The sequence below is a fragment of the Neopsephotus bourkii genome, unplaced genomic scaffold (genome assembly GCF_033783945.1).
Source record: "Neopsephotus bourkii isolate Nb327-2 ecotype Australia unplaced genomic scaffold, CSIRO-AGI_Nbou_v1 NB_719, whole genome shotgun sequence".
In the NCBI taxonomy this organism is placed as follows: domain Eukaryota; kingdom Metazoa; phylum Chordata; class Aves; order Psittaciformes; family Psittacidae; genus Neopsephotus; species Neopsephotus bourkii.
Genome location: NW_026901218.1, coordinates 842,464 through 865,968, shown reverse-complemented (window position 1 = coordinate 865,968; position 23,505 = coordinate 842,464). Strand labels below are relative to the sequence as shown.

At 38.8% G+C, this 23,505-nt stretch overlaps 2 protein-coding genes across 2 annotated transcripts in view; one reads left to right on the top strand and one right to left on the bottom strand.

The window, feature by feature from the left end:
* Window positions 1–23,505, top strand: part of FAM107A (family with sequence similarity 107 member A) — a 320,254-nt gene that overhangs the window by 136,708 nt on the left and 160,041 nt on the right. The gene's annotated exons all lie outside the window — the stretch shown is intronic.
* Window positions 1–23,505, bottom strand: part of PRKAR2A (protein kinase cAMP-dependent type II regulatory subunit alpha) — a 62,077-nt gene that overhangs the window by 27,558 nt on the left and 11,014 nt on the right. Inside the window, exon 2 of the mRNA XM_061354217.1 lies at window positions 10,823–10,858. Within this exon, the coding sequence (XP_061210201.1) occupies window positions 10,823–10,858 (36 nt within the window). The remainder of the gene's footprint in view (window positions 1–10,822; window positions 10,859–23,505) is intronic.

The window sequence follows — 23,505 nt, the reverse complement described above, 5'->3', positions numbered from 1 at the left end:
TGGGCCTCACATTGCCACAGCTACCCCAGCACATGGCAGAGGCAAGCAGCACTGGGCAAGTAACAGACCAAAGGCTCCTTGGCACATTTGAGAACCTGCTCCTGGGATTCATCATGGAAAGCCATTTCCTATCAAAGCAAGAGGCAAACTGGGTGTGGGGGGGGTATCCTACTGAACATTCAAAAGACAATCCTTAGTCTGAGTACCTTTATTTAAATCCTCCTCCTAACTCAGGGGTAATGAAAACAAAAAGCTTGTGCCAGTCTTAGGCCGTTCTCCTGCCTCTTTGGTATAACCAGATGAACATGACATTTATCTTTTTCTTTCTTTAATTAAAACAACAGCTGCTTGTCATTGTTTGCTTTACACAGTCACCTGTTTAATTACACAGAGGCACAGCTTTTACTTAATGCATTTACATACGAATTACGCAAAGTGCTTTAGCTTATCCTTCCCCTTTACATGCTCAGGAGCAGTTAAAGGGTCATACCCTCCAACCTCACAGGAGCCAAGTGCTGGAGAATAATAATGTCATTTTAAGGTCCTTTCCAACCCTAACTATTCTGTGATCGTATGAGGCTAACTTTATCCACAGAATACACCTGGGGCAAAAGTAACTGAATAAAATGCTTTTAGATCACCTAAATACACGTTTGTGCAGACACGCCAATAATTTTCCATAATTCCTAGACTGGAATTTATAATCGTTTGAAATCTTACAGCTTACAGAGGACTTATTGTGAAAGCACTCTGTAGATAAAATACAGCATTCTGCAAGTAGTCTGGAGAAGCCAAGGGACAAGTTAACATGATTTCACAGAAACCATCTGCTAACTGAGACACAATGAGGGCTCCTGCATTTTGGCTTATTTGTCTCTGTAACACTAGAGCCCAGTATCCCTTCAGACACACCAGTGTGCTCTGGACCTTGCAGTACGAGGTGAGTCTGCATGAAAAACAACAACAAAAAGCTTTCCATCATGGCAGAGGCCTAATTAAAACTAAGAAAGCTTTCCAGGTAGTAAAGAGTTCACAGCTTGGACATAGTAACAACCAAACCCAAAATATTGCCCCTTTGATCTTAAACTGTAATTTACAATTTGCTACTTCATTTTCCAGCTCACTTTGCTACATGTAAACAAGAATCTTTAAATGGCAGCAGGATATTTTAGAGTTAAGACATTCATATTTCCTTGAGAAATTCAAGTGAAACAAGCTTTATCCTTGCAGGTTAAGAAATCAGAAGACTGAAATGGATAAACATGCTGCTGACCTTGTTCAAGCCTTCTAAGAGAGCCTTACCGATGAGATAGTCAGCCATAAAAAAGGTCTCCTGGAAAACATGATGCTACTACTATTTCAGAGCACCCGGATTCAGCATTGTAGAAGCCTTCTGCTGTAATGAACTTCTGGTTTAACCCATCACATAAATCTTACCACATTTCTAAATGGCTACCAAAGCAAAGCAGATAAAACCAGATTAAGCAGCAAAATGTTTATGTGCCTTACAAACATAGGAATCGTTTCTTCCAGTTAAAAACAGCATGGAGACAGTTCATTCTGTATTCAGCTTACATCAAACCATTGCAAGTTCCAAGAAATGGCTCAAATATACAACTTCTAAGAAAGACAGACATGTATGCTACAGGCTTTCAGTTGCAAACAGTAAACAGAAAAGAATCTAGCTGAGGAATAAAACAGAATAAGTGCTTTTCCAGTCTAGAAATACGAAATTCTCTTTCATTTTCCAGACCAAGGCATATTTTGCTTTTTGTACTTGTAATTCTGATATATGAATTGCTAAACCTGTAAATTAGGCACATACAATATTATGAAGAACCACCAGCATCTTGAGAGAAGTGCACTGAAGCACTTGTGTGTTAGAGGAGACATTTAGCAATGAAAATTACCCCCATTTCTCCGACATCAGTCGTGACGGAGAACTGAAGGATGTGGAAGTGTTAGAAGACATTTACAAAATTAATGGTTCAGCAACTCAGTTATCATTTTTAAAGAGTTACAGAGAGTGTTCAAATAGATTAAAAATCACATTACCCCTAACAGAACCAGTAATGCCTATTTACCTGTAGTGACAGGGAACAAGATAAAACAAGGCTGGCTTTGACACCAAGGACTGCTCCCAGAGCAGTGATATGCAAACCCCCAGGTCCCTGGTGTGCAGGTAAAGCAGCCACCCCATTTCCATGCAGCTACTTAGCAACTCGGATGCCCTGGCAATTGCTAGCAATGGGGAAGGCAAAACTATTTGCCTTGGTGCAACTCATCTTCAGGATGAGCCAGCTCTCGACTTCAGTGGCTCACTGAACAAATGGATTTCATTTACAGGAACACACCGCTGAAGTATCCTACAGCAAGAGACTAATATTAGGCAGAACTTAATCAGTTAGAACATATGTGCTTTATTATAACCACTTAGTTCTGTATTCTTCTGTTATAGAAGATTAGCAAGTTTGGTAAGATTATCACTCCTTTCTATCCCAAAATTTGGGGCCATAGGAAAAACATACATTCAGACATGCTAATCAGAATCAGGTAAGTGCTTCAGGCAGCCATGCACCCATGCACAAGCCATCTTCTAAAGCCAAGTCTTGATTTAAGCCTCCTTTTATATGAGAGCACTATAAAAGTGCTCACAGCAATTCCTAACTGAGACTGCTGTACACTCATCCTATTCCCTGTAGTTAGTTTTTTAGCATGCTGACTAAAAGCTCTGCACTACTTGGAGAATCCACAGCCTCATCAAGCTGTTCTGGTGCTAAAATGAGCGAGTGAAATTACTGAAAATACAAGAGATATCCCTTTATATCAGTCGGGTATAGTTAAAAATTTCTGTTCTACATGGACATCTACAAGGCACATTTAATCGGAGGTTACAGCAACCTGAACTTGCCATGAGTGTGTTAATGAGTATAAAAGCATAACATCTGTGACTCTGTCTGAAACGTCATATGAAAGAAGAGATAAAGTGCTGCCTTATTCGCAACACAAAGCACATCAACTCCTGAGGTCATGCCATCGCAGCACTATGTCTTCACTAAGTGTAAAATTGCCTTTTTAGCCTGTATCGTGACACGCATGCATACATACATACATCCTTCAGTGTTTGCTTTCAATTTGTTATGCACAACAAACCATGTGGGAATATTTTGATTTGGGCTGTAATTCACATGTTAAAAAACAGTGTAAGTTTAAAACAAAAGAAGAAAAAGGCAATCCTCTTTTCCAGCCTCCCTCAATAAAAATTCAATCCCAACCCATCAAGAAGTGAGGAAGGATTTTTTTTTTTATAAAATTTCAAACCAGAAAAAAAAAACCAAACCAAAAAAAAAAAACCCCAACACAGCTGAGAGCTGACATTTTCAAAAGTGTTTATGTATCTAAAGATACAGACTAGCATTTACGTAGGCTTTTTAAAGATACTTAATATGAATTACTCAGTTAATCACCTGCACATTTTGCCACCTGAATACTTTTGACAACTGGTTCTTACTGCATTAATCACTTAATAAAAGTGTCTAACTATACCTTATTCTCCCAGCTAATAGGAAGGACTTATTTAATCCTCCAAGGGCTGGAGCAGCTCTGCTCTGGAGCCAGGCTGAAGAGAGCTGGGCTGGTTCAGCCTGGAGAAGAAAAGGCTCCTTAAAGGCAGACCTTAGAGCAGCTCCAGTGCCTAAAGGGGCTACAGGAAACCTGGAGAGGGGCTTTGGGCAAGGGCCTGTAGGGACAGGACAAGGGGGAACAGCTTTAACCTGCCAGAGGGGAGACTGAGCTGAGCTCTTAGGCAGCTCTTCCCTGTGAGGGTGCTGAGGCGCTGGCACAGGGTGCCCAGAGAAGCTGTGGCTGCCCCATCCCTGGCAGTGCTCAAGGCCAGTTTGGACACACGGGCTTGGAGCAAGCTGCTCTAATGGAAGGGGTCCCTGCCTGTGGCAGGGGTTGGAACCAGATGAGCTTCAAGGTTCCTTCCAAAACAAACCAGTCTAGGATCTTATGATTTAAAATATTTGACTTCAGGTGAACAACTTTTGTTATTTAACACCATAAGCACAATTATCTCGCAAGAATATATTTTAAAGAAGAGGAAAAGTGAAGAAATTCTACTCCACTTCAGCACTTATATTCACTTGTATTTGCACTGAGTAGATTAGATCAGATTTTGTCTGACCAGGTATTGCACTGACTCAAGTTTTAAATGAGGATGCTCCTTGAGTGCTGTATTTCTCTCCCTGTCATTAAAAAATGTAGCAGGATTAATCACAACAATTGTGAAATCCAATTAATTGTGAAGTCACAACTGTTAATTTCCAAAAATAAGCTTTTAATTACTCACTGGATGCCAATTAGATGCCAGGAATTTTTAAATAAGTCCCAATATTGCAAACAGAAAACAAGGATAGGGTTTTTTTAATGAATAATGATTCAGGCACTTTCCTACAGGAGAGCACCCACACAATTTATCACCACTTTCACTCATCATCCCACATACCTGGCTTTTGCTCATATCAACATTTTTCAAAATGAATTATTTGCACTCTAGTTATGATACCAGTTTTGCAATCATTAGGGCTAACAAAAAAAAAAAATAGGAGAGAAACATAAGGTTGTTGCAATAGGAAAGCTGTTTGTGCCATCTGTATAAAATGTGGGGTTTTGCACTTGAAAGTCTCTTACAATTTATCATCTGCCTGAAAACCTTTCAGTAGAAGTTATGAAGCCATCAGTTTGGTAGGATGGTGAATAATCAACATGGAAATTCATTAAGCAGCTGCAAGAGAAGAAGTCAGATCATGATTTTCAAGTCATCCTCTGGTAATCAGATAGTCTGGTAGTTAGAAAGCAAAGAGAGTGGCACAGAGAAATACAGTCAGTCTTCCTCCCATGATGGTTTGAAGTGATGTAATTTATCACTGAAGTAGTAGATAGTATCCTGCAAAAGAGTACTCAAAGCAACCTCTCAAAAGAAGTGTCACCTCTTGCTTCATTGCTACTATTGAGAGGTCCTAATTTATCCGGATCCCAAACCAGTATTCTTTATGAAATGCTAACATACTCTATGGCAATAATTAATATAAAAGCTTGATTAGAAAATTATTTAAAGCTGCCATTTTGAAAGGCTGAAAGCTACTAAAAAGCTACTAAAATACTATGTGTAGTATTATCCATATCCTCACATCTCAGCTTGCCAGGGTGTGAAGGAAATGCTGTATCTGCCCAGAGGGATATCAGACTTTGACAACGTATCTATTTTATGAGATGATTGCTCATCTTTAGTAGGAGCCAGAAGAATGAAGAGCTCAAGGTAAAGAGTCCCCCACTGTCAAAATAAAGAACCACCAGAGACTTTGGAGTACTAGCAGTCATACAGATCACTTAGGGGAGTTTATCTTACGAGGAAAGAAGAAGCCAGAAACTGTCAGGGAATACTGATTTACACATTATTCAAATAGAAAATGTCTATACCAACATCCTCTAAAAATAGCATGCTAAAATATTACATGAAACAGGGAAAAAAACCACCACCACAACAACAAAAAAACACCAACAAAACAAAGCCAAACCCAAAGCAAACTGTCGTATCAGACTGCTACAGAGAAGCAAATCAAAATACTGATTCCAAACCCAACATTTGTTAGGGACACTGACACTGTTAAACGTCACCATCCCCACCAATGTTCACTTTCACTATACATAGGAATTCAGTAACATTCAAACAAAATCATCCTCTACAAATGTAAACACTTATTGACCCAATGATACCTTAGGAGAGGGCGCAGCACCTCATTCCAGGGACAGCAGCTTCGATCCTTCTCACTTCACCGAGTCTCTGCTGAAAGCTGTCCTACCAAAGGGACTAACCTAAATGAGTCTTGCTCACCTCATTACTTTTTGCATTAACACGAAAAATCAATATCCACGGATCCTGACAGTCATGTTAGTTTGCTAGTATAAAATATTAGAGAAATAACTATCATATATTGCTTCCCTAGATTATACAATTCAGTTGTTCTGCTTATACAGATGTTGAATGCGAAAACCTTCATCTCATTCCTAACCCACAGAGGTAAAAAAGACTGAGGAGGGAGCACAGGCATGCGCAAGAGAAATAAATTACACTAGGTCACTCAGAGAAACAGAAAACTACAAAGACCATTAAGAATAACATGTCTCTTGTATCAGTAACTAAGCCATAGAAAATTACATCAGATTAGTAAGACCTTGACAGATGGCTGCATTGGGAACAACTCCAAGTGTTACCTGGACTTCAGAGAACTTTAGGGGACTTGTTGCTCTATTTAAAATCATTTTCTAAAGACATGTTGCCCTGGAATAAGTCTGAAATGATCTGCAATTACAGGTGAGACTAGTGGATATTATAATTACATAATGTTCCATCTTACTGACTTGTTGCTCCTAAGGATTTAAAAAAAAAAAAAGAAAAGGATGCACCAAAACACACGCTCCTTTTAACTTGTGCTACTGGATCTTTTCCCCCAGCTATCTGCAGGGATGCTGTTTTCATCTATCACACTACACTTTTGATTTGACCGCACATTATCTTCTTTCTCCTGTCATGTGACTATGTACCTACCCCACAGCAGATATACCACATTTAAGATGATGAGTGCAAGTTATATAGACAATGACTTCAAAATTAATCTAGAGATTACTTTAGCTGCATCTATGCAGAATTCTTTCCTTAAAGTGGTAACTTTATGCTGCAGCTGCCCCTGTTGCATCCCTGTGAGACTTTCAATGCAAAGAAAACCAAAGCCAAGCTTAAAATCCATTCTTCTCCACAAACTGGCATTGTGAAAGAAATGTGTCTGAAAGAAAACATGCCACCTGGATGAAAGTCCTTGTGCCTGAGTCAGAAAGCCAAAGGTTCAAATTACTGAGTTGAGCAATACAGATCAGGATTCTACTTGTACATACATTTGCACAACTTACACCGTGCAAACACCTTAAGTTGCTATACTCTGCATCCCACAAAGATATAAATGAGGAAATAATTTATTCTCCCACTACCCTAACACTATGTTTTAGCCAAGTCAACCCTCACCATTATTAGCACTTTTCAACCCTAGTGTTTAAAACACAGAACATTACACACTGGTGATCATTGTACAAAGGGTGAGATGTTGGCATATCAATACATGTCTGTACTCTGACATGTAGAATGTAGCACTGAATTTGATGATGCCAAGCTCCACTCACAGAGGTTTAAAGTGGCAGAAATCGTTTCATCATTTCCTGTTGATGACTTCAGGACTTCTGGCACAAATCTGAGGATATTTCAGCGCGTAAAAAACGATAAATTAAAAAGCAAACACCAAACCTAAGCAAGCCCCTCCACCACCACTTCTCCGTAATTCCATGCTCAACAAAAGTGCATTTGTTACTTGGAACTTTGCAGAAACCTTCCTCCAAATGCAGGTATTAAAAAAAAAAAAAAAAAGAAAGCAATATTTATCCACAAATTAAAATCTGACAAATCTTAAATCTTTACTGTAAACATGTAAAAATCAGCTTTAGCCTCACTTTTTCTGCTACATCTTACAGGCATCTTTGCCAGCCATACAAAAACTAGATGTGCATGTGTGATTTCATTTTTGATTCTGTCCTCTTGGTAAAGTGAGCAATCTGGGGCACCGCAGTGCTCTTTACTTTGCAGAGAGGAGAAAGAGAAAGGAAGGAAAAGGAACACTAACCAGGGCTCTTTCTGCTGTGTTTGGGACAGGGCTTGGCATCCTGAAAGTTGTGGGACATAACTTTTGATATGCTTCATTTGTGTTAGTTTGTCCCAGGGAGAATTAAAATCGCCACCATCATGACATGGTGTTCCTCCTAATTACACCAGGTAACTAAGCGTTCTCTTAAACTACAAAGCTGTTTAGGTTATGGTTGGACTCAGTCTTAAAGGTCTGTTTCAACCTAAATGATCTGATGATTCTATGAAATAATTGGATGAAACAGATTAAAAGCTTCCGTCCCACATGTATGGTATGGGTGTAGTATTTTGGCAGATTTTTTTCTACCCCATAAAGAAGTCAGGAAGTCTGCTGGAGACTGGGTGTTCCGTGGAATCAATCAAAAGCGCGTAGAAATGGCAATACAAAATCTAGCAAAACACACTTCACTTTTCTGCAGCATGCTAGAACTAAAAGAGAAGAAACTATGCCCAAGTGAAACTATAATAGGTGTTGCACTCTTCATTCCAAAACCCACAATTAACTTTCATTCATATACTGCCAGGAGCAAAGTTCTCCTCAGTGTTACGTATCAGCTGTTAGACAAATAGCAATGCACTGTTCCCTCTAGTTTTGAAATAACTTTCATATTATTACTTAAGAAAGGAATTATTGCTGATTTCTCCCACCTCCCTGCACCCTGTAGTCACTAACCAAGGGCTGAGATGCTCACCAGTATTCTCTGCAGTCTCTTTCACTGCAGAAAATGAAGTGTCTAACAAAGTTTGTCAGGAGCCCCTACGCTTGGAGGGAGTATGAAGTCCAACACAGTCCAACTCTTAGGAAGAAGGCATCCGTATGGTTTTCAGGCCATCCAAACAAAGCCTGGGCAGACTGAGTCAGTCAGCAAATGGGTAGCATGAATTACAGTAGCAGAAGGCTCAGAAGCTGCTGAGTTAAAACAGCAGCAAGACGACTGTTCTACTGGGTAATTAGCACTCAAATTGCCTATGGCACCAGTGTATGGCATCCTATATCTAGATTTTTAAATTATTTTGTTGAGTTGGTTGTTTTTCTTTTTAGTTTCTATACAGGGATAGCTTCTGATTCTGCAGAGCACTACTTCAATCAAGTCAGCCACCAGCTTTGTATACAAATTAGAACTGACCAACACTGGGGTTTGTGTGCACATCATGGAGCCTCAACATGTTACATGGCCAAACATGCTATACACAGGTAGATGTGTAATTCATCAGATGAATTTCTGGGGGAGCACCACGCACAAATTTCTCTCCTAGCATTTCATGGAAAAGACTGTTTCTCTTCATGAGAACACTACTTTACCACTCTGCACGTCTATAAATAATCCCATGGATTAGATAAGTCCCTCTTTTCCAGGATGACCCTCCTGCACAGTCTATTGAGTTTCTCACCCACAGAGCTCTGCTTTGCTGGCTCAGTCTCTGGCCAGCACACAAAGCTATGGTTTCTGGTCGAGAAGCAAATGGCATTCCCTGCAGAGCCCTTTAGCTGTCGAACCATCTGGAAAAGCTTAATGCCAAGCCAGCCAACACTATCCCCCCCTTCCCCCCCCTTCAGAGAATACATCAGCCCAGTAGATGAACAAGTAGCAAATGGTGCAGAAATGGGGAGCATAAATGAGCAGAATGAATTCCCCTGTTCTCAGTACTACAGGGTGAGAAAGAAGCAGCAGTATGTAAGAATGTGCTACTATCATTTATGGAATATGAAAGAAGTATCACCACTTTTGGTCAATGATGTGATAAATGTCGAAGTAAAAATCCTTTCTTGTTTTGGACAAAAAGAATATAAGCAAAATACGTTTTAATGTATTTAACACAAAATAGTAGAACATACATATTCTATTAGTGTTTGTCTCCATGAGAATTCTAAACATGTACTGTATCAAATTATTCTAGCTCTCCCTAGAGCAGCAATGTTATTAAGCATCTGAACATCCTTAATCTAATTGCATAAGTTAGCAATTCAATTTTACATTTGCTGTTCAGTTGTTCACATTAACCTTTAGACCCTTTCAATGAAGGAACCTGTTTTTTTAACTAAGAGTAGCTAAGTACTCTGAAAGCACCCATGTTCTATTTCAGTACTGTAGACACAAAAAGATTACAAGTACCCTCTAATTAAGGCTCAACTTTTTAACTATGTAAAGAAAATAATTTGGCCTTTATTTCAGTTTGAATCCGAGATGCATCCACTTATTTGTAAGATTTTATTCCATCAGCAGGTTCAAGGATGAATTAGTTTAATTAGCATAGAAATTAAAATGTTTTGGGACTCTCCATATTAAGATACTCTACAATCTATGACTTCCAGTATTTACTATCAGAGTATCAAACTCCATTATTCAAGATCCAATTTTGTCTCACCTGAATTCTTCATATAATAACATACCAAAACTACCAGCATTATCAATTTTTCAGTGTTATAAAGTTCTCATTATACGTACAATTACTTATATGCAGTAGCATAAATGCACAGTCATACCCTTAATCATACCCAAGCAATTTAGTAGTCAAGCAACTGAACTCCATAGGCACATAAAATTAAACATGCATTTATTGCATATATATTTATATACTTGAGATACGTTAACAACAATGCCCACCGTAACTCTCATGGTGTATATAATCTGACCAAAGAATATGTCAGATCATATACACAAGTTACAAACTGGGTAGACTTCAACTGAAAGCAAGAGAGAAAACACTGAACAGGCAATTTCTATAAAGATATCGCTCAAATCAGAACCATAACAACTTTCTAGACCAGCTAAATGTTACATTTAAATAAGTGATTTATGCAAAGCAATCCATACTGCACTTGAAGTGAAAGTAATACAACTCCCTTTTCACCTATACATAACATGTTGTTCATGTAATGCTGTCCAAAAACTTCAAAAAGCATTTGCTGGTCATAACAGTTACTCATTAACATGTTTAACATTGGTTAAGGTAGAAAACAAGCAAGTATAACCTGTGCCTACAGACCAAAGAAGAGCCACAGATCCAACAACCTCAAGTATCAGTTGCACAAGCATGACACTAAGACAACACAAAGAGAGAACACCATACCTGATACTCTTCTGTTGTACCGGTTAATAAGCGCAGCTGAAAAATAGACAAAAAAAAATCTAAATTAGAAATGCTGTTTATTATCACAAATTAAGTTATCACCTTGAATAATCATGATATATTTTTATCACACAAATCCCATACAAATCTCTAAGAAAAAACCAAAACCCTTCAATATAAAGCTTTCATCCACTTATGTGCCAACCAGTAAGTATTTATTCAGAGTTAAAACCTGAGATTCCAGAAGGATATTCCATTACTTGCCAACATGGAGGGTAAGCAGCTTCGGGGGTTTTTAGCCAGTTCTGAAAAACACATACCCCTCCAGGGGTTACCAACCTTAACCTATCAGCAATTCCCAGCCCACTTTACTTAGCTTTATTACAAAACACTCAAGCACTCCAAGTCAGCTGTACCAACATAACACAGAGCACAATGATGGAACTTCCTAGCTAAACCATTCCATACTCCTCTAATACACAAGCCATGTAACTGCTCAAGCAGCACTCCCATACTAACTCCAGTCATCTATCCTTGACCAAGGCTATTTTCCATAAGGGCACACATTTAAACTGAAAAGTTCTGAGATGGAGGATCCATTGCTTCATTGTTCATGCTGTTAGCAATACAATATATTTAAACTTTATCTCTAATTTGGAATTAACTTCCTGACTTTCAGTATTTTGACCTTAAGCCAACATTTAGTAAATAGTATTTTTTCCCCCTCTCACTGTAACCAAGTTCTGGTCTCAACACAAAACACTATTAACCTATTAAACTTCACCCAGAACAAAGCCAAAACACTATGCATCCATTTACCACTAACAACCAAAGTAATTTTGCTCTGAATGCTCCATGCTTTCCCATTTCTCTTCCCTCAACTAGTAATTGTGTTTTTCTTGACACAACCAGTGACCTTCGTATTCCATACTTTAAATGATGAAGAATCAGATGGCCCTTTATACCACATCAAAGCACAAGCATCACAGATCCCAGATTTATGAAACACATATGCTACCAAAATCTTAATGATATCGTAATTTCTTAGAAAATTTTGAGTAACTGAGAATAATATCAGAATAACGGAAAATAAGGTCAAAAGCATCCTCTCGTATCTTTTGTAATAATAAAGAAAATAAGAAGGGGGGGGTGGGGAATAATCAGGATAACTCCATAAACTTTTCATTCAAATCTATCAACCAGGAGATAATGCTCATCTTAACAAGAACAGTTAAAAGAAAGATATTTTGTATTTTATTACTTGATCGAGACCTAAGCTTCTATAACACAGCATAATCCTTATAAAAGTAACACTGCTGTGTTCTGTGCATGAAGCTTGAAGAAGCTCAAAACCACTGAATGATAAACCTGAGAACTCAAAAAACTTTATTTTTAAACCTTTAAGCAATTTCTGACAGCAGCAGCCCTTCCTGCAAATAAGGGTAGCATATATTCACTTGTTACAGGACACCACGAATGCAAGAAGTTTCTATAACCTTAAGGGGAGACATGCACTTGGAACAGAGCTCCATTCTGGTTTATTAAACAAACAACAGACTCATGCAAACTGAAGGTGTTCATACATTTTGCCCTGTTTTTAACTTTTCCAAGTGGGACTGTCTGTGGCCATCAGAAGCAACAGAACACTGCTCCAACCTTTAATTTGCCTGGCCACAGCACATTCATTCTTATCTCTAGTTTACTGAGCTAGTTCTGAATAACTACTCAAACTCGGCAAGCAAGACTTTAAGAAACAGGAAAACTCACAACTATTAATCTACAAACACAAGCAGATGCCCACCAGTTTTGAGGTGCTAAAGAACTACAGGACCAAAACCAGTTAGTTCATTTCCCGCTACAGTGATTTGTTATGAGAACAATACTAAATTCAAACTAATTAAATAAGTTTGCAGCAAAAACACCTCATCTAGGTCATAATATTTTCAAATGTGCGCCTAGTTTCATATACAGATTTGATACTTTAACACCATTATACATGATTTCATGCAGTCTTGCACATGCAGACTTTCTTTTCTATCTTTTGACTACTACACTCATTTCTTATTCATGTTTAATAATGTTTTAATGCCTTTGAACAGAATGAATATACTACAGAAAACCCTGCCATACTTTGAGCTTTGAGTACCATATTAAAAATCCACTTTCCAAAGACTACAGCTTCTTTTAGCATCTTTATTATTTTCTCCCATAGCAGAGTTCAGCGTCATCAAAACAGCATCAAGTTTTCCACACTGGTAAAAATGAGGAAAAGAAAACAACATAACCTTTTAAGGACAGTTGAGAGAGCACTATTATTCTGCCTCCACAAAGCTCTTAAGATTAAAATGATAATTTGCTTTTCTTACACCACTGACAGTTTTAATATGTACAAAATTTCAGGTGCACTTTTATATGTTGTCAGAAGATAACTGTTTTTATGATAAAGAAATAAAATCTGACATTTTCTGCTACACAAGATTAGCATTTTCTTTCCTTCTGGCTCACCAGTGAAAAGCTCTCTTTGTTTATGACCATTTTCAGTGTTGCACAGACATTACAGCCACTCCTTTGGCATCGTCGTGTTTTGTCATTAGGACTGCCAAAGGAACCACTCCTGAAGGTCCCACATACACCTAGATTGGTCTGTGGACAGATTCCAAGAAATTAGATGGGGCGGAAGGGAATAACATGTACAGTTAACCCAGCCCATTTCCTACACTGAATGGTAAAAGTGTGTCTAATTTAAAGCAATAGTGATGGATACACTAATATTAACCTCTTGGACCAGCCCAGCCATTAAAGCACACCTCTGCCTATGCTGTAACAAGAATACAGTCAATCCAGCCCATCAACCTGGTACCACTCAGAAGATCAGTTATCTTCAACAACAAAAAAATCGGTACTTTGAAACAGGAAACAATTTGGGGGTTTTGCACCTACACTTGGTATTTCCTTCCTGCACACCAATGGGCCGTGTCTCAGGTCAGTTACATGTTAATTGAAGATATTATAATGAGATTAAGAGATTTTGCTGTGATGTGGCTACATTGCAAACTCTCCATTACGTCAAAACCTCAGGTGCAGCAATACTCAAGTTCAAAATGTCTCATACCTTTGGTACAGTCCCTGCTTCTGCTTGGTTCATAGGAGCCAAGACCCAGTAACTGGATAAACACAACAAAACCGAAGGCAAATTAAATCATTGTACCAGAAGAGACCAAAAGGACCCAATTTCCTCCCTGGCAGCCAAAGGCAAGTGACTCTGCAGTGGAAAGGCAGCTCAAGCTGTGTGTTCAAGGCTCTGCCAGAACTGACTCCAAACAGTGATCCTTCTCCACCACTCACGAAGAAACAGGAGTATCTGCTGAACATGTGTGTATTTTCCATACTGTCCTGAGGCACAGACTGAATGAAGCATTAGATAGCAACACTTAACAGGGAATGCTTCAGATTTAAAAAAAAAAAAAATAGAGGTTTCTGGTTGTAGGATTTTTTCTTATTTTACAATTGCCATTTCCTGCACCAGGGAGGGGAAGGGGGGAACCAAACAAAAAAAAAAAAAAAAAAAAAAAAAAACCAAACAAAAAAGAGTGGACATTCATTCAAATATATATATGTATACACATACACACACACAACCTTTCTTCCTCCAAGTAAAGGCATGGCATTCTGTTTAACAGAAATTATACTGCATAAATAAATCACTACTGGACACTGCACTAGCTAAATTTACAATTTTATATATCCAACAGGAAACAGCCCTGCTGTCATGCAGCTGTACCACCCCTTGCCAGGAGCTCGATTCCATTTGGTTTTCTCACTTGAAAACTGAAGGATATAAATTTCAGAAGCAGAGACTGGTATGTGATAATGCCTGGAACCACTGACCACAAATATATATTATGATGATTACTGTTTAAATATTTGATGGTAAAATTGTTGTCCAACTTTACAAATCAGATCTAAAAAAAATGCTTTTCCTACAGCACATGGATCCCTTCTTTGTTGGTGTACTGAAAAGCGACTGGTAAAAAAAAAAAAAAAGCAAGCTTTTTAAAAGTTATATTACTACCTTCCATGTAAGGTATTTCTCTACTACTCCTAAGGTTAAGTCTTCTAAGTGTGTTAGAAGTCAAAGCCATAGTAAAAAATGAGATTAAATACATATTGTACAGTTACAGAAGATGCTAAAGGTTGAACTGAATGGGAAGTCACAAATACCAATCACCCAGCTATTGCTTATGCACATACTAAGAACACCAAATTCTTACAGAAAGAATAAATAAAACTCAAAAAGATCAGTTCAGGATCACAAGAAAAAACTTCAGGGACAGATGAAGAACTGGCATTCCAGACATGACACTAGAGCACAGGATGCTACCCCTCTGTACTGGACACCTTGTAAACTTTAATTCTCTTCTTCCACATGCTATGTGTTTTTTACCAGGACCTGTGAGCACTTTTTGATTACGACTGGGGTAAAAAAGTCCCCATGTACTGATTGTTTCTGATACTGGACACAATTTCAAGCAGCAGACTAAGTTAAGCTATCGTGTACACAAAAATGTAATACAGATCTTTCATGTCAGACTCTAATCAACAGTTTTTCAAAGGTTTCCTGATGAAAGATGGAGCAAAGTTTATAATAGGTCACAAATTCAGTAGTACAGTACTCAGAGTTCCAAGAGCATAAGCCTAAAATACCAGCTTTATTAAAACAAATCAGCATTTCCAAAGTACACTCCCATCAAATCACAACACAAAACGTGACCGGAGACAAGAAGAGAAACAGAATGTAAAAAGTTCTGATTTAACCAGTCAATTAAGATTATCCAAACAAGATGTGAGTTGACACTATAAACCATTAAAGCCAAAATACCAGAAGCAGAGAGGAGTATAAATCTGAGGCACGACTGTCTTTAGGGAATGCTGTATCAAGTTACAATAAGGAAGTGCTAGACTACAGCTGTCAAACTGTTTTTCAACACACCAACATGTTAATGGACGTACATGAATATGAACAATCACAACTGTGAGAAAACTCAGATTTGAGTACCAGCTTGTTAAGATTTCTAGTAATTAGAAAGTAATGCTAGAGCAGGAACAACGCTTTCATCATCAGATATGCCATCACACTTTAATAAATGTCACTCTGAACTTGTTTTTCAACAAATAAGTAAAATAAAGGGGTATCCTGTGACTATTACTAATGTAAGTTATGTATCTGTGATTTCTTTCAGGATGTCATGTTGGACAGTGACAAATTCCACATACCCCCCTTCCTTCCATATCTCTGCTTGATATGGTGGAGAGCATGAGTGGGACTACAAACTACTGTAATATTTCCAGAGGCAGTTCTGAAGTCAAACAGTTCCCATGTCAATGTTTCCTTCAGACAAGCAAAACAGACAGAAAGGGGTAAGTGTTTTATAGGTACCCGCATTTTGTCTTTTCTTTCTATTCCTTCCCCCAGAGGAGGACAGAAACTCAGAAGCTGGTTAGAGACAGGCAAGAGAAATCCTGATGGTGTCAGCTGAAGCATGCCAGATATTTGGTGGAAGACAAAAGGTCAGGGAACAGTAGGGAGGGAAGCGAGGTTTCAGAGGATGAACAGGGGGGAACATAGAACATAAAGATGGGGGTCAGAAAAACAGAAACTGTGATCCAGGATTGTTTGTGTACACATACACTATCCCATAGGAGACTTTTACATCTATTAAGTTGGAAAACAGAAACAAAATTTACATTAATATTCAACACTGTTTTCCTCTCTGCTGCAGAATAGAGGCACAGATACCTTTCATTCCCAGCATTGAAAAATAGCTCTCATCAGTAGCAAGAGATAATAAAATATAAACCCAAAGTACCCTCATCCTTGCTGCCAGAGGTTTCCAGAGCTCCTCTGACAGAAAGAATGTAGTAACTGCTTCTGAAGGAAGAAGTTGAGTCAACAAGCAGTTATTAAAGCTGTTGGGCTATTTTGGATTTGCTTTTATTTGTTTTTGAAAGACAAGGAAAATTAATATGCACTCTGGAATAGACAGAGTTTAAACAGCTGATAAAGTCAAGAAAAATAAACCTTTCCTAGACTCTTTGAAAGAAATTTGGATGAACCTCTGGTTATAAATGCACTTCTTGACTAAGATGTTCAGAGCTCTGTTTGGTTTTAAATTAATGACACTTCACTAAAATGCATCAGTACCTCAATATTCTCATCCCACAACCGAGTTTGAACAGTGTGCATGGTATTATTTTGATCATGGTTCTCAACAGGTATTAATTCAACACAAAACAAGGACCATAACCCTGTTATGCGATGAACCCTGCTCTCAGATTCCAGGAGCTAATGCAGCCTGACTGAAGCCTACCCACAGGAGAACGAATACGTATCAGCAGCACCCATATTATCTGACACTGCAATGGCATGACCCACACAGCCCTCTCCTATTTCTTGCTGACATATCTCAGAGCCAAACGCAGCACTTTTTTTGTGGCACTGATTTTTTGAGTGATGTGTATCATGAAGGACAAGACAACAGAAAAAGCTATGTACTTCCTTTACAGACGTGAAATTAGACAAAAGTCCCAGTGCTGAGGTACTATCTCAGCTGAAAGGACACATTTCGCAGTGATTAGAGATATAAGCATATGCTGATACTACAACAGAGATTGCCAGGGACTGAAATGAAGGACTGGGGAATTTTTTCCAAGGATTAGAAAGGCTAAATTATATACTGCACAGAAAAGGAAGGATGCTGCAAAGAACTAGAAGAGTTAAGAAGCAACTGACAAATCTTCAAAGTATTGTCAGAAGAGGCAAAACACTGGAGGGTACAGGAAAGCAAGGTACAGTAAGTGAAGAAGGGAGATCTGCTTGGGCTTTAGGAGCAAGCTTGAAAAGGAAGGCATGTCAGAGACAGGGAAGCAAAGGAACCACACTGGTAGCATCACAAAAGCTTCAAGAGCTCAATGACATTAGGCTTTGAAACCTAACATTAAGTAGATAATAAAAGGTAAAGATCCTGCACATATTTGCAAGTGACTTTTACAGGCATTCTTTGACAATGAAAAGCCAGAAAGGGTCAAAGATGAGTATGAGACACTCAGAAACACTACATCGAGGAGAAATAGCTGCAAGTTTCCTTAAAATAAATACTTCATATACAGGAAAAGAGAGTTGCATCTTATCTAGGGAACCGTGAAGCATTTCCCAATCAGTAACAAACTGGGGCAAGTGACCCTCATGCAAGCCTCTTCCTCTTGCCAAGCCTCTTGATTCTTCCCTTCCATCCCTCCAGTCCTGCTTTCAAACATCACCTCTTTATTTATCATGCTCCCGTCCCACCAGAAATCATAGACATATGAGGTGGGAGGATTGATACTTCAGGGTATTTGAGACCTTTGAAATGTAATGAAGACATATTTTGATTGAAATCTTTTGGGTAGAAGCTTCAGAAGTGCTGTCTGAAGCAACGTTTGACAAGTACAGTTCTTTTAAAGCAACACTTTTGTATTTCAACTCATTTTTTTACTACAGCTTTGATTTCTAAGACACTTAGAAGGTTGAACTTCACATCTTCGTACCTCCTAAAACATCAAAGCTAAAGACTTCTGACCACATTTCTACCCTTTGATTGCTTATAAGGTGCAAAACCACTACTCTATCTTACAAATTGACATCATTTCAACCTCTTTTGACTGCCTTGCGAAGCTGAGGTTCACCACACATACCTGGAGACAATTTCCAAGTGAGTCACAAGAAATGTCATTTAACTATGACTGGTAAGGTACTCTGTTTTTATGATTTCCAACTGTGCCTCCTGCATAAATCTCTTTCCACAGACTAACGAACTGTACACAGGTCCATGTAATGTGAATAAAGCCAGAACAAAAAAGCACAAGAACTTGAGACAAACTCTTATACATTTCACTATTATTAAATTTGCATTCTATCCCAGCACAGAGCTAAGTGTAAGCCTAAGATAGGCAAGTCACTGCCCCAAACAGCACAGTCTAAGTCACTCCCAACCTGCCAATGAAATCAGCCAAATGACTTGTTCTTCCCATTTTCAGAAGCCTAATTAAAAGTCCCACCATTATCCTGAACAACTGAAGGCATTAAACATTATGAAAACTTTAATGAGCAACAACCCACTGACGTCCTCTCATGCCAGACAAGCCTGATTCACCAGGCAATTTCTATATTTCTCCCTCAGGGAATTGGCACCCACATATCTGGTGTGGAACACCACCATCTAAACCAGCGTGAGTGAGGTCCAGACACAGCTCTTCCTCACCCCTCACTGCTGTGCTCCTCCAGGCTCTCTGTGCTCAGTCTCACTGTGGTCTAGATTTGAAAATACTGCAGCAGCAAAAAGGAAAGTTACAATTCCCACTCACACCAAAACCCTTCTCCGTTCTGTTTCAATACCACACTGACCCTGTGATCCAAGACTTTATCAATACATTCCTACTATCAAGGCTTTACTTCATAGCTCAAAGGCTGCCACATAAGCATGGTAAATGCTTAGGTAATTAACCCACACACTTTCACAGCTGGATTGCTGCTGTTTTGTAACAGCTGGCTTTGGGTTTGCAACACTGCAAACACTGCAGCGCGCCACTGATGGTCTTGTCATGCTCTTCATTTCCCAGTTTTATACTACCCCTCCTACTCAGGATGAACTTTTCCTAATACATCTCTCATGAACACACACCCCTATATATAATTTTACACAGCTTTTCTCAATGAAACTCAAGTAACTCATGGACATCCTACATTTCAACAGCTATCTACTGCCTCATTTTTGTCCTTTAGGCAGAGGCATATTTTAAGGCACAGCAAATGCTGCTTGTGTTCCTAATATTTTTCTAGGTACATCTGGCATTTATGACAACTTCTATGAGGCATAATCCTGTATTTTTATTTGGATGCATAATGAAGAGTCAAGATGCTCCTGTATGTGAAGAAAGATGATAGCTATACATCAGATGATGACTATACACAGATACTCTTGTGGTTTAGCAATGAAAAACAAGGAAAAAAGATTAATTTTGACTGCCTCTCAAGTTTCCACCAGAACCCAACCTTAATTTTACAATCACTGCATTGTATTTTAAAGACATTCCATCTGCTCCGTCTGTAGTACACATTAATATTCAAAAGACATCTGCAGTGTGCAGACCAAGTTTTAATTGGAATCATGTCACAGCTACCATCATACAACACTGAATGTAAATGTTGGCTATCAGCACTTGGCAGCTGCTTGGCAGGCTTAGTATAAAGTCCTACTGACAGTGTCTTTAAATAATGTGGTATCAGGCCTTAAAAGGTATCTTGAAAAATCAAATATTTACTATCATGAAACAGTTTTACAATGCCATCCATACCTAAGGTTTACTAGCTAGTTTACTATCACTTTAAACTATTTATTAGCAAAATATGGTTCATATTCAGCCACAGTTTTCAGAACTGATTCAGAAAACTGATACAACTGAACGCTAACATTATGATGGATATTTAAGCAAATCTAACTTGTACACAAAAGAGTACAAAGAAAATTGGACTTCAGTGCAACTGAAATTGTGTAGTGAAGCTTGAAGTATTCATAAATATCTAAAACTGAAGCACTGCTATGTACGTAAGAGCACCTGAATAAAAGAATTCCATTCACAGGTGTGTTCAGTGATTCAAGACACTCTCCTACAACATCGGACTAATTAGTCTAGAATGAACAATATAGTTACCTTTTATTAGCACAAAACCCCCAATCCTTTGAGCTAACAGCATCATCATTTGCTTCAAATCCTTCCCATGGTAGCAAAAAATTACTTTATTACAATCATATACATATTTTCAGCTTGTCTCTTCTGTAAGTTTCTGACAAATGAGGCAGTGATCAGCAATCTATATAAAGTGTGTGTGTGCAGTTACACTCAAACTAAAGCTATCTATCCAGCATAAAAAACTACTTGTTACACGGTCAAACTGATGTTAGACATTGCAAGTTATTTAAATCGTATCAGTAGGTAAAAGGGACACAGGAACTTTAAGAACAGCAATACTTGCTTGTCATGAAATACACATTTTCTTGGGGAATTTGTCTTCTACATCTCTACCATGGTATAACAAACATTTTGTCACAAACCTAAGGAAACTTCAAGCCCACAGCTCATTAAGGTATGACTGTGTTGCCACAACAATTACAGAAGTAGAGACAACATCAGAACAGGAAGTCATCATGATCCAACTCGGGTAACTCCAGTGCCCTTCTGTGATAGAGTAATTGGTTTAACAGATACTGCTTAGCTTCCAACATAAACAACTGAAATACACAGAAGGGAAAAATGCAATTGCTTGTGCTCAGGGCATAGAGACACATCCAGCCTGTACTTGCACATCCACCACCGTTTTAAAACACTTAACAGTGGAAGGGTAACAAAGAAATAAAAAAATAAAATCAGAGGACAGGGCAAGGTTTGAGTCCCAAACCTGAGCACACAACAAGCTGACTGATGACCACTGACTCCAGCAGCACTTCCAATCTGTTCAATGCAAAGGAAAAAAAGGGTTGGGCTTCGCTTCTTCATTACTGGTATACAGCTGGTCTGCTCAAGTTGCCACTGAACAGAAAGGAAGAATTAATGCGGGCAGTTACAGATGAGATGCATTGTAACAAGCTTTTCCTTTTGCCTCTTAGCTATTACAGTCTCAGACAAAACAGATTGGAACCACTCTCAAAGTCAGGTACTGCATGTATCTCGTGACAGCAAGAAACAGCTATAACTTAACTACAAAAAAGAGCAATTTAGAAGAAAAAAAATACAAAGGAGATTTGAAGCCTGGCAGAAACAAGAAGCAACACTGACAGGGGATGGTGTTTTATATAACTGGTATGGATGTTACACAGCTATACTTGCCAGGTCAAACTGAGCTCAGGATAGTATACTTACAGGTACCTAGGTAGCATTAAGAATAGCATCTTACAGCTAAAACAGGAGGCACGTAAGAACCCATAATTCTTTGGTTGGGTTACTTCTAATTTCATTACCAATTCCTACTGTCATTACTGATCTGGATGATGAAACATAAGAATGTTTTTACAGAAGACAAAGCTGGAATGGGTTGTGCTATCACCTGATCTGTATAAAAGAGCAAAAGGAATTTCAATTAGAAACACCAGCATCAAGCATTACTTCAAGCTGATTCAGAGCCTAATCTCTCACATCCATGTTTAAATCAGGGCATAAGTACACCTGTATAGAGTAGGCAAGACATGCTGGTTTCCTGGTATCCTGCGTTGCATTAGGAGCAGTGTTCCCAAGTTGATGCAGGTGATCCTTTCTGCTCAGCCCTGCATCGAGTTCCAAGCTCCCCAGTAGAAGAGATACATGGACATACTGGAGCAGGTCCAACAAAGGGCCAAAAAGATGGAGAAGGGACTGGAGCTCCTCTTGTATGAGGACAGGCCGAAAAACCTGGGACTGTTAGCCTAGAGAAGATGAGGCTCACAGGAGCTCTTACTAGCACCTGAAGGGAAAGTGCAAAGACAATGGAGCCAGGCTCTTTTCAACTGTACCCAGTGACAGGACAAGAGCCAAAAGGCACAACTGAAACACAGGAGGGTCCATCTACCATAATGAAATACTTGTTTACTCTGAGGGTGATCAAGCATTAGGAATTTGCTCAGAGAGTTTCTGGAGTCTCACATCCCTACCACAGCATACTAAAGTTCTTATTTTCTTAATGCCATGTGAAAGCCAACAAGCACCCACATCCTGAACAAACCTCAACATACATATCAACCTTCTTACCCAGTGTCACAAGAGGCACCTATTATCAGCTGATTATCTGCGTAGCCTCTGCAGCCTTACCCACTTCACTGTTTTCTAAGATTTAGTGCTCCATCTTGTACATATAACCACCACTAAGGACTCACTCTTGCCTGAAGTGCTCATGAATGACCTTTCTCAAACCAGCCTCTCTCAAAAGATCAACAGTTTCAACCTTAATGCTTCTTGAAGGCTGATTAACATGTGGTTTTGTTAATTGGGTGCTTAAAAATAGACCAAAGATGTGTTGATTTCTGAAATAAAACAAGTGTATTCAGAGAATGAGTGTCCTCATATGTGATATGTTGAAAAAAAAAATGTATTTGGAGAAGAAATTGTACCATGCATCCTATCACATTTTTTTAATAACCAAAACCAGAAAACCTTGGTCAGTTGTTTGTGAGAAGCCCCAGATATACTTGCAAGTGAAGTTATTGGGTTTGAAGTTAAAAAAAAAACGGGCAAAACAAACAAAAACACACAAAAAAAAACCTCACACAAACCAACAGCTTGTGCCCTCTATACAGATTTATCTACATTAATGGCAGACGAGGTACACAAGATTTACAGGATTTTATCCTGTAGCGGTAGCTCTGGAATCAGAGCACTGGGTACAAGGTTTTCTGCCTCACTTCCCCTCATCTCTTGGGTGCAATATCCAGTGCTTTACGAGGGACGCAGACCCTCCCACATCACTGCAGCAAGCAGCACAGCCTCAGCTCTGTTGGAGGATGACAGATAGCACATTGAGGAGTCGCCAAAAGCAATGAGATGGAAGGTGCAGAAGAGTGTCATGGGTTCTACAGAAGTATCCTTAGCATCTCTAGCAGTTCTGTGACTCTGCATTTATA